Source organism: Rhinolophus sinicus, chromosome 2 (assembly GCF_057876585.1).
Source record: "Rhinolophus sinicus isolate RSI-liver-muscle chromosome 2, RSI-T2T, whole genome shotgun sequence".
Classification (NCBI taxonomy): Eukaryota; Metazoa; Chordata; class Mammalia; order Chiroptera; family Rhinolophidae; genus Rhinolophus; species Rhinolophus sinicus.
In genome coordinates this window covers 124382781-124394785 of record NC_142502.1, presented here as the reverse complement: position 1 = coordinate 124394785, position 12005 = coordinate 124382781, and the positions used below count along the sequence as shown (strand labels likewise).

Here is a 12005-nt window from a genome sequence, read left to right as displayed (position 1 = left end):
AAGTCTCTGTTCCTTCAGGTACTCATGCGAGCACGTGGTGAACAGTTCACTTAGGGTCACAGTCAGGACACAGCCACCCTCGTGCCCTCGACCACTGAGCCGGTGCCAAGTCAGGATCCCAGTGGCAGACCCTGGGTGGGAGCAGTAGCTCTGGACCCCATCCCAGCCCCTCAGGGGCTTCAGGTGACCACCCCCCTCTCTGCCTCACCTAGGTCTCCTTGGACAGGGACAGGCACGTCACTTTCACCTCCGAGCTTCAGTTTCCTCACTTAGAAACAGGGCTAATCATTTCTGCTTTTAAAGGTTATTCCAAGAACTAGTGGGGTAATGTATTTCTGAAGTACCTAATAGTGGCTGGAATATATACAGTGGTACCTCGATTTTCTAACGTAATCTGTTCTGGAAGCCCGTTCGAGTTCTGAAACGTTCGAAATCCGAGGCACAGTTTCCCCATAGAAAGTAATGCAAAATGGATTAATCCATTCCAGACCTTTAAAATCAACCCCTAAAACTGCAAATTTAGCATGAATTTTACTATCTAATGATACCATAGATCCATAAAATTTACAGCGTTCGTAAACTGAAATGTTTGTCAGCGGAGACGTTTGAAAACCGAAGTACCACTGTATAGGCTTAGCCCATGTGGTTCCAGTCCTTTCTCCATCACGTCCCATTTTAATTTTTATTCTCACAGACAGCAACCATTTAACCTGCACTCTCAGAAGGTGAGGAAGGACTAATTATGTGCTTACTCTGGGCCAAGCACTTTTCAGGCACTAGACGCCCCATGAACCTACAATACCGTCTGAGGTGGCTGCAAGTCCCATCCCCATTTTCCAGATGGGGGACAGAGGCACTGAGAGGCCACAGGCTGGAGAATGGGAGCGCCAGGCTCTGCGCCCAGTGCTCCGATCACAAGGGCATATTCTATTTTTAACTACGAAAGTTTTAACAAAAAAATAAGGGAGAGGTAAGTGAGGCTTAATTGTAATAAAGTGTTTCAAACTCACACTTGTACACCAGTTACAACATATCGGCCATTTCCACATAAATTATTGCCTTTGCTTCTCTCACCAACTCTGGGAGGCAGGTATCTCACATCTCAGTGTGCAGAGGAGGAAAGTGTGTCCAAGGCTGTGCGCAAGGTCACCCAACGGCCAGGGCCACCAGGGTGGATCCGGGTCAGCCCAACCCCCAGCCTGAGCCCTCCCACCGGCCACCACCCACCTGACCTTCCCCTCCCTCCTTTCCTGTAGAAGAGGCAGGAGGCCAGGAGGAGGGGCTCTGGGCAGACTCCAGCTCTGGGGGGAGCTGACCGGGAATAAGGAACCCCTCCCGTGCCCCAGCGCTGCTCCAGGCTCTGTGGACACCCAGGGAAGTAATACGCCAGCGCGTTCACTGCCATGAAGTTCTAAGGACACTTCCTGGCATTTCCAAGATAGCAGGGCAAGACAGGTTAAAAATAGGCTACAAGGACACAGGGTTCAAACCCCTGCTCCACTCTATATTGGTGATTTAGGTAAGTCCCATAACCTCTCTGGGCCTCAGTTTGCTTCTCTGTAAAATGGGGATAAAGCCAGTGAAGAGTAAAGCAATCATGACAGCACCCGGGCATGTCAACTAACTAGGAACAGGGGTAAAACCAATAACCACACCGTACTGTGTGAGCAGAGGGCTAAGAGAAACAGAGGCTGTTTCTAAGGGAAAAGCATCTCCTTAAAGAAATAGGGGTGCAGATGGATTCACAGCTCTGTCACTCACTAGCTGAGGGATCTTTGAGGGTAAGAAGAGCATGCACCATCAGGCTGGTGGCTGTCCCCCACTGTCACCCAAACATCCCAGCCCCCCACCACCATGGGCTCTGGTTGCTAAAGACACAGTCTTTCCTGGAACCCTTCCTCAGCAATGCTTTCCTTGAACAGCTGAAAACACAACAATCCACTCAGAGGGGGAGCCTGCAACTATACCGACCCCTGAATTCACAGTAGTTATGCACAAAAGCCTGTTTGAAGAGGCAAGGAGAAATAATGTTCATAAATTGACTGCTGATCAATTGTGACTCATGAAGGCAATGTGGCCATTAACTTAGCTATATGTTAACTCCTGCTCCCTACCCATGCCTGGTAATTGGGGGCTGTTCAGCATTCAGCATTCACATGACACTGCCAAGAACGGGGCAAAGAGAACCGAGGTTTCTTCAAGGTGGAGAAAACAGCCGGACAGTTCCCTCATGGCCCCTGCCCCTCCTGCGAAGGCCGGCCTCTGGGGTCTGACGGTCTGTGTATCAGGCAAGGCTACAAAACCTACTTGCACATGGCATCTCCTTGTGTCCTGGCCCCTGTGGTGCTCAGGCTGGTTTCTCAGAGACAGGATGGGGCTGGGGCCTGGTCACAGAGCTCTGAAGAAGACAAATGATTGAGTCTGGGAGACAGGGACCTGGCTCACCATACCCATGGCTAAATTCTGTGACTCTCACCTCTGCTTGCATCAAATACTGGCAGTGCCAAAAAAAAATGGATACAAGGTGACACTTTGGTCAGTGTTGCTCAAGCAGTTATTCACCATAATCAGAAGTGTCCGGACGCTGATGGTAACCACTTTGAGCATCTCTTGTAATTGCAAAAGTCAAAACGTGACTTGTATTCATCTTTTGTTATCAGTATATATTATTACAATTTTAAAACAGTTTTCCTTTTTAAAAATGTGTATACATTTTTTTTGGCACCCTCTGTATAACATAAAAAGTTCAAAGTCAAAAAAGAAAGGCTGAGATTCTCTTCACCCCACCTGGTTTGTTGACTGTCTGCTGGAGGCTGGAAAACCAAGGACCCCACTTCTGGCCTCCCTCCCACCAGGCTCTCCACATGGCGGACACTCCTTCACATCTTTGCTGTGGAGGCGGTCCCGTGGGTGGTGCCGGAGGTCTCAAAGCGCCATCCTCAGCTCCACGCCTGGGCACTGAGCAGCCTGTGGGAACTGCCCTCCACCCCAGTAGCTCAGGGGGTCACTGCTGAAGGTCTGGCCGAGGGCCAAGCTTCCAGCGATCTGCCGGCCCCGAACTGCCCACGTTAAATCCTCTTCTACCTAAATGAACTTGAGCGAGCCCTGAATAGCACAGATGCTGAAGATGCTGCCGACCAAGATGCAGGAGATCTCATGGGAAAAACACCTGGGTGTGAAAAAGAAAATGTTTTCAGGCAGGACATGTCCAACGAGGAGGCTTGTACACACACAGGAAGTCTTCTGAGGAGACGGTACTTTGAAGGAACCAGCTGGACAAACATGCAGGACAAACGTTCATCGTTGTGCTGCTACTAAGATGCCAAAGGTTGAAAATGACCTACCGTGTTCCCCCCAAAATAAGACAGGGTCTTATATTAATTTTTGCTCCAAAAGACGCATTAGGGTGTATTTTCAGGGGGTATCTTAGTTTTTCATGTACAACAATCTACATTTATTCAAATACAGTCATGTCATCTTCTTCTGGAACATTGTCATAACATACTAAATGCGTCCGTCTGGCTGACGATCTTAAGTGGGGCTTATTTTCAGGGTAGGGCTTATTTTCAGGGAAACACGGTACGTCCACGTCCACCCAAAGAGGGCTTGGGAGAGTAAGCTGGGGCCTGACCATGTGACGGAACCACAAGAACTGGTGCCGTGGAAGGATATGTAATGATGTGGAAAAGAGACTCAGCACACACGACTGAGTTGCAAAAGGCAGCCCACAAAACAGTCTAATGTGGCCTCTTAAATATATACTTGCGTGCATACATGCGTGTATGAGTACTCGGTAGAGCATACACAAACGTTTGGAAGGATATGCTCCCAAGTGTCACCGAGACGCTGTTCAGCTTCCGCCCTGGGGCGTGCTGGATACAGGGACTGTCTGTTACGGGGCACCTGGCCTTGAGCCACACAGGGACCAGCCACCAGCCAAAGGGCAGCCTGGCTGGAAAAAGCCAAATCACCAGTCTGGTGGGAGCCCCACGTGGTAGGCAGGCCTGCTCTGTGCCACATTCATGACCTTCTGGGCCTTCCCTGCTTGCTGGGCTAGCCGAGTCCTGTCCACAGCGGTTCCTCCACCACCCAGAGATTCCCCTGCACTGCCCCAGGGCCCATGAAATGCACCCAGTCATTTCAGTTCCACACGTGGGACCAGGTAAGCCTTGCTCAGCAAAACAACTCAATCCCAAGACCCATATTTGCTCATGAAAACAAGATGACACTGGCCAAGCGTTGGAAAAATGGGTGACTCAGATCTTCCAAGTGCTTTGTGTTCTTATGTCAAGCACCCATTTGCACCCGGAGAGCAGACTGGAAATGCTAATCTATGATGATTTAAAGATCTGATTTCCAACGGAGCATGAGGCTGACACCCAGCAACCGTCCAAAAATATGTGACCAATTTGTGCTCGCTTCGGCAGCACATATACAAAACTGCATGACCAATTCTATTCCTGTGGAGACGATTCCAGTTCACAGAAAATGAATCACCAGGTGGAGTGGTGTGGCCATGTGGTTCAGATGTCAAGTGGGTGGGTCTGACCCAACAACAAACCCCATCGTCATCCTCCCCCTCCTCCGTGAGAGTCAGCCCCGCAGCCAGCTCCAAAGGCACAAAGCCTCTTTGCAGAAAGGACCTGTAAAAAAGTTCTTGGTAGCAGTCCTTGGGTCGGGGGGTGGGGAGAGCGGTGCATGGTGAGAGAAAAGGTGAGTCATTAAAGTATTAAAGCAAGATGGTGGCCAGTCAGGACTAGTCGTGAAGTACTAAACCCAGGTTAGAGTGGTGGGGGTTTCACAGCATCTCACTGCACACCCCATGTTGGCCGCTGGGCTGTGAACTATCCAAGTCTAAGCCTCTGAGCGGGACACAGTGTGGCGTCCATGCCCACTGCACCTGGCAGGTGCACACATCCTGCCTGGCCCCAGAGAGGCAACCAGACCAAAAAGGGCTGGGACTGGCTTGCACAAGGCCCAGAGCAGAAGAGCCAGAATCACTGATCACTGTTCTCCCGTGTCACTTCTTTCCCAAGGAGCTGAGAGCTGAGACCAGCACTGACACACAGTGTGAACCTAAAGTGGGTGTGAACAGCTGCATAATCCTATACAGACCTCCCCAGGTCCCACGGGCTCCCAAGCACCACAGGCTCAGCCATCTCAATGGGACAATGGCTTCACATAAGTCTGCCCAAGTTGGAAACTGATTTTAAGAGGCTTATTCAGACATACCTTTGTTGTATCGTTTGAAAATATTCAATTCTGAAGAAAAGATAGCAAAGGGGATGGATGACTCTTGTAAGGTGTGTAAGTTTATAGGAGGTAGGGCACGTGTGTAATACGTACAGATAGAAAGGTGTGGAAGGACTAAGGGACACTCATGTCTGTGGGACACTAAATATACCCAGGCAGCTGGGCAGTAAATATTCTTGATAACACTAACTGGTATCTGAAATGGTACTAAATATTCATGCTACATTCATATGCACGAGACTAAATATACACGAGGAACCTAATATAGGTCCTAATTCAGTCACCCACTGATGATGCCCATTCTGGTCCTCTAACCCATGGCTGTTCACCAGGTCAGTGGCAAAGCACAGATGTGGCAGGGCAGAACTGTCCCCATGTCTCACCAGTACGACACGTGTGTGTGTCACTGGCCAGGGCACCTCCCGTCCATGGCCACGCTGCTGGTACTTTAACTCTGGTCCCTATAACCTCATATTAGCAGGGAAAGCTGATGCTGCAGAAAGAGAGGGGAGACGTGTGAACGCTGTGGACCCTGGGGTTCAGGCGCTGAGAGGCTTCGGCCTACTGTACCCTACCCTACCCGCCTCACCATCCCCATCTCCTGTCCTTGTTTCTCACTGTGTGTTTTAAAGTGCACCAAAGTCACTGCCCACGTGACATCTCCCACTGGCTCTGCTCGGGAGTCAGGGGGTAGCCAGCAGCTCAGGGGGTCACTCTGCGCAGCAGCCTTGCTAATTTTCCATCAGGTCCCATATGCAGAAGGATCCTTTATTGTGCTTTACTAGGAGGTCCTTATTGGGAATTATAATAAATGACCTTTCACCTTCTAAGAAAGACAATGGAAGAGTAATAACTACAAATAATTTATGAAGCATTCTCTCTGCTGATACAGTATCTCAAGTGATGCTCGTGTGTGTGTGTGTGTGTGTGTGTGTGTGTGTGTGTGTGTGAGAGAGAGAGAGAGAGAGAGAGAGAGAGAGAGAGAGAGAGAGAGAGCAAGAGAGAGAATGAGAATCACCACCCCCACACTATAGGATGCCTGAGGTCAGAGGGCCTCTAAGTGGCTCAGCTGACCCCGGAGTCCTGACTACCCACCTGCCGCTTGGGCTGGACCACCTGTTTTAAGGAAGCAAAACACCTCTGACATTTTCACATCCCACGCTGGTGGCTGCCATTGGGGAGTGGCTTTGGGGAAAGTTGCGCACCACCATGCATGGTGCTGTCGCCTCCCATAGACATGAGTATTTGGGGGCAGAAAGCACAGAGAGCTTGGTCTACGGACTTCAGAAGTGAGGCAAGTCTTCTGGAAGTTCTCAAACTTCAGACACTTAAAAAACAATCCCACACACCAGGGCCAGGAGGACGCTTGAGCAAACAAATAACTCTCTGTTCCTCACCTTTCAAAAGGATTGTTTATAATTTCTGTTCACAGATAGCTTAATCATAAGAAAAATATGTGAGGGCCCTTCCTACCAGGAATTTGCATGGGAACAGTATAAGCATCTACATGGCGTTGGTGGCCGACACTGGTGAGGAGGTGACCCTGGCTGCGTGGCCACACCTGTCTTATCACGTCTCGTGAATCTGCTGCTAAATTCGCTGAGCACTCATATGGCAGCTTGTGGTCCACGACCCACTGAGCTCAGGATTACACGTTAAAGCAGTACCAAGAATCCCAAGGTCATTCCTCAGAATCACAAATGTGTCTTAAGGACCAATAACCTGACCTAAAAGTTGGAAATAATTTTCCGGATGCAGATATTTTAACAACAGGATCAAATGAACATTCCTCTGATTTCCATTCAGTTTGGAGAAAACACAAGGAACTTAGAATGCAGACCGTACCTGTTGTCCTACCTACAGATGACACTAATTGTACCAGGGTTTATAGGTATCTAGATAATGAAAGGGACACCAGGAAAGGGCAAGCCACAGCTGGGTCCCGAAAGGCCACCCTGGGCAAGTACTTCCGCCTCCAGGTATTCAAGAGCTCCTTCTCATGGGAAGTTCTCTTTCATCTCACATCCACGTGGCCAAGTCTTAATGTTAAAGTCCCACCTCCTCCAAGAAGCAGTCCCTGAACACTTCACCTTCCACCCATTGAGTGAGAACAAAACCCAGGGCTTCCGTGTTCAGCTTTAGGCCTCATAAAGGCTAATCTTATTCTCCCAAGTAATTCCTAAGCACCGTGAAGAAGCAATTATGACTTGGACTTTTCTGTATTTCCTCACTTGTTTTAAGGAAATGCCATGCACAGTGGATCATCTTGATGATGAAGTGGCAGCATGAATAGGGACGGTGGCTTGGAAGACATTAATCCACGTGAAATTGACTTTCTGGGCTGGGCTCAGGACTATGTAAGCAGAAAGCGATTCTCTTCTTCCCCACCCTAGTGGTTCCAGTTCTTTTCTAACAAGAAGTCCAGCGCACATAATCCAGTTGGAGCCCAGAAAGATGGAGAACGGGGAGAGGAAGGGAGCTTCCTGTCTACTTTCCCAGCTTGCTCCTTCCTGCACCAGGGTGCATCTGATTTCTCCAGGGATGGGGGCGAAGGGTAACAGAAAAAGATGTTTAAATTCCCTTTACATATCACGAGCACAGCTTGGAAGTTTGAGCCCAGAACTTTACTCTGAGCCACTCTGTCCAGAGGACAGAAGGTAGGTCCCCAGGTACTGGGAGGAGAGGAACCTGGAGGGATCGAGCCCCCTGCCCCTTTGCACCTGGCATGGAGGAGGAGAGGTGGTGAAGGAAGAAAAAACCCTGGGAGGTAGAGGGGGATGTGGAAAGCAAGGGAGTTTTGTCTTGCTTCCTTCTGGGAAGACTGGAGACCGCTCAGCACAGCAGAAATGGCATCCTAGTTCTGTATAACCTGGGCAGCTGCTCGAGTGCACAGTAGGGACCCAGAATGTGGGGACCTCAAGGCCAGATGCAGGAGCCAGGTCCCCAGCTGTGGCTCACCCATGTGACACCCGGCTGTTGAACGCTCAGTGGAAATAGGAGAAGGAGGCTCAGTGGTGGTGGTGGTGAGAAACTCATCAGAGGGCCAGTTGACTAATAAGAGGCCATTCTCCCCCATACCCTGATGTGACTGCAACCTGCTCCTGGTGCCCAGAGACCACTTGTGGCAAGAAGGGACCCCAAGGTGACCTGGAGAGACTGAGAGACTGACTCTCAAGGGACCAAGCTACTTCACACTAGATAGTGACTGAGATAGTATCACTTGAATGAGGTTCAGAAAAATCATAAACGTGAGCTAGGACCAAATATAACAAAAAGGAACCAAAGTCATTTGTTTGGGGTAGCAAAATTAAGTTCACTTATAACGAATGTCACCCATCACAACTTGTGGCTGGTAAGCCTTATCCATCCATCATAAACCCGGACAGGAATCACCTCTACTCTGGTCCAAACTGCCCTAGGCTCCCCAAGCAGAATGTATGAGTGTCTGTGCGTGACAAGGCGCAATGCTAACCTCCAGAGGAAAAGCAGGTAGTGGCAAGCTTGCCAAGGCACATCCAGGCCACACCGTCACAGAAAACACCCTCCAGGAGGGCCAGTTGCCTTCATTCACACAGTCTCTTCTTTAACCCTGACAGCATCGCCATGAGCTGGCTATCATTACTCCCACTTTGCTGAGTGGCAAACTGAGACTCAGCAAGATTCGGTGACAAGCTCAAGAGAGCCAAGCTCTGTAGCAATATGACCAGGACAGCCACCCTTTAGCATGTCCCACAGGCCTGGTCCTCCTCAGCAGCAGAGGCTGCACATTAGCTGTGCAACATCCATGGAGGGTCCACTGCTTTATTATATAAATGAGGAAACTGATGCTTAAGAAACTTGACTCGTAGGCATGTCTAGAACAAGGGTAAGGCAAGGGAGGCACTGGTCTCGGGCATAAAATTTAACGGCTACCAAAAAACTCCATGAGATCAACGTTTTAACGCAGTGTTTTCAAACACCAAATTACCAGAAAATCCACGTTGTACAAAATACCACAAATTTAAATAAAGACAGGATCAGCATTACTGATCTCAGGCTGCAACATGGCTCAGCACAGCACTGGGGCAGAGCCAGGAAGCCAGCTCAACCCTTCTCCATGTGGTGCCAAAGGCAGGGACCCCAGAAGTCCCTGCACTGCGCTGTCTCTAGAAATGTTTCTCCTAACGATTTTATGACCTTGAAGGGCTCTTAGGAGTGACCATGATGCCCCATCACCTCAAGTGTGAGCTGCGTGGCTGAACTCCAGGGGTAACATGGGGTCTAAACAGATTCTATCCCATGGTCATGTGCATGCGTTATGTAAATGAAGGAAGCTTGCAGGATTGGATAAGGAGGAGGATATTTTAAGATGTCAGCTTGGGAAGGTGTGGGGTGGGCTCTAAAAGCATCACACAGCTGCTTGTCTCCCATTTGAAGGATTTCCTGGCTCAAAATTAAGTGTTCAGCAGTGACACGATACCAGCTGTCGGCTTGTACCTACACAAGTCCAATTCCAACGCTGGCATTCCTTTCTCCTTGCATTTCAAAGGCCCAAGGTTAGCTCATTTGAGTGACTGCTTACTTACACTTGTTAACATCTTATCAAAGCCCTGCTGATAAGAAGCGTCTGCTCAACAAATATTTGTTGATTAAATTTTTGAACACTTCTTAGATCAAACCCAGAATCCCTTACTGCTGGCTTGTAATCAAAGCCTAAAACTTGTTTGGCAAATAAACCATTACCTGAGCATAAGGAAGACTGAATGACTTTGCCCACAGTTCTCCTGCAGTGGCCTTTAGAGACAGGGGGCACATATCCTTCCCATACTAACAAGCCTCCAGGCAAGATCGGCTCCCTTACCTTTTATTTTCTTAACTCGTTACCTGCCAGGCTTGGCCTCACAAGTCAAAGTCAAGTCCAGCAAAGTGAGCAAAGGAAAACTTTGGGAGCGCTCCCACCTCACCTCGCCCGGGCCCGCGCTGCCCAAGAGGCGGCCGTGTGGACGGCGTCCCCTCCGCTGTCCGAGGGGCACCTGGCGGCGTGGCGCTGCCCTCGGCTTCCCGGCAACCGGCCCGACTTCTGGGCGCGACTCCCGCCCGCGCCACCCCCGCTCAGGCCCCCGCGCCGCCGGTCCTCCGCCTCCGCGCGCCGCAGCCAACCCACGTCTCCGCGCCCGGTACCTGTAGAGGCGGCGGCAGGGCTGCTCCAGCCCGGATGCTCCCGGCAGCCCTGCGGGACCCTGCGGCCGGGCGCGGCGCGGCGCAGCAGGTGGCCACCGGACTCGCGACGCCCGAAGTCCGGCACCCGCGCGGGCACGACCCTCCCGCGGCGGCGCTCGCGCTCCTGTGCGCGCGCCCTCGGCCGCCGCCGCTCGCTCGGCCGCGCTCGGCTCCGCGGGGGCGGACGACGTTCCGCTCGCTCGTCCGCCGCGCGCCTACCCCGCCCGCCGCTCGCCCCGCCGCCGCCGGGAGAGGCTGCAGAGCGCTCGCGGGAGACCCGCCCCACCCGCCCGCGCGGCGGCGCTGTCGGGGCTCCAGGCCCTGCCGCCCTGACCTCGGCGGATCCGGGTTCCCCGAGACCCCGACTCCAGCCGCCCCCTTCCAGGTCACCTGGGCCTTCGCGGGTCACCTGGGCCTGGGACTCCGGATCCGCCACGCAAAGCCGGCGGCCAGCTCACCGGAGGGAGTGGGCGCCGGTGTGGGTAGTGCGTATTTGAATGAAAGTAAAAGTTGGTCTTTTATAACCTTGTGGGTCCGAGCGTCTCCAGGCTAATTAGGGAAGCTGCCGCCCTGTCTTGGGGTGATTCATCGTTGTGACACCGCAAGTGTGGGAAGGAAACCTGCTGAGGACGTCGCAGCCGCGCTGGCTCTCCGTGTTTCTTTTACAGACGGGCTGGTACAGGCGGGAGACCATCTTAGCAAACGTGCCGGCCTGGGGTTGGGGTCGCTCAGCTAACCCACAGGAGACCGCGCTGAGGCCTGGGTCGCCGCCACCCCCACCCACGGGCCCCCAAGAGCAGGGAGAAAAGATGAATGCGAACTGTGTCCCCGCAGGAACCGAGGCCACAACATCTTACCCGCGAGAAACCTTCATGCCCGGCTGAGAGAGCTGATGCTAACGTCAGCGCTGTTCTGTGGGGATCCCCCCCCCCCTCCCCGCGCCACGTCCTGCAGTGGTGGGTCTGATGAGCTGTCCCTGCGGACACTGAGAACCCGAGAAGCCCGCGTTTACACGACGATCCGACCATCTCCAGGGGCCCACCCTGGAAGGGGCGCTCTCCACCTGTGGCTGTAAACAGGATCCAAATCCCAACTAGAATCGGAGGGCAGAGAGGCTAAAGGCAGATTCCGTTTACTTGAGCATTTATAGAGAAGTTTCCTTTTACATATTTTGATATATCCCTTTGGCACAAGCTATTCATTTAAAAGCCCCCTTTGACTTTTAAAAGGGGGCTTTAAATCCCCTGTGTAAAAGGAAAAATATTGTGACTCAGTCTCCAGCACCCCCCACCCTAGTTAATAATCTGCATTCACAATGGACAGGTGACTCACAACAGAGACAGTGACTTTGTTAGTGTGTGTTTGCTTTTTAGGGAAACCTCCAACTAAACCCAACTACCACAGCAAGTCTACACACCCTTCTCTCCTTTCCCACCTTGAAACTCGGCTCCTTGCTTTTCAAAATCACATTTATTTTTTGTTGTAACTACTAGATATTTCTCAACTCCATAAATCACCTGTCTGCCTAAGAATTGCACTTGTTTCCAGAATAC

The 12005-nt window shown here is 51.4% G+C and overlaps 1 protein-coding gene across 6 annotated transcripts in view; it reads right to left on the bottom strand.

The window, feature by feature from the left end:
• The window catches only part of CRACDL (CRACD like), a 105778-nt gene extending 94424 nt beyond the window's left edge, over positions 1 to 11354 (bottom strand). Inside the window, exons 1-2 of one of the 6 annotated variants that reach the window (XM_074332351.2) lie at positions 10414 to 10706; positions 2788 to 3169 (exon numbers count right to left, since the gene is read on the bottom strand). Coding sequence is in view for 1 of the 6 variants with exons in the window: in XM_074332348.2 (XP_074188449.2) it covers positions 11310 to 11326 (17 nt within the window). In the remaining 5 variants the exon portion in view is untranslated. Of the gene's footprint in view, positions 1 to 2787; positions 3170 to 10196; positions 10337 to 10413; positions 10707 to 10842; positions 11048 to 11309 lie in introns of those variants that run through there. The other 5 variants (XM_074332348.2, XM_074332352.2, XM_019753908.3 and 2 more) reach the window with 5 other exon arrangements.
• Positions 11355 to 12005: the final 651 nt, after the last annotated feature.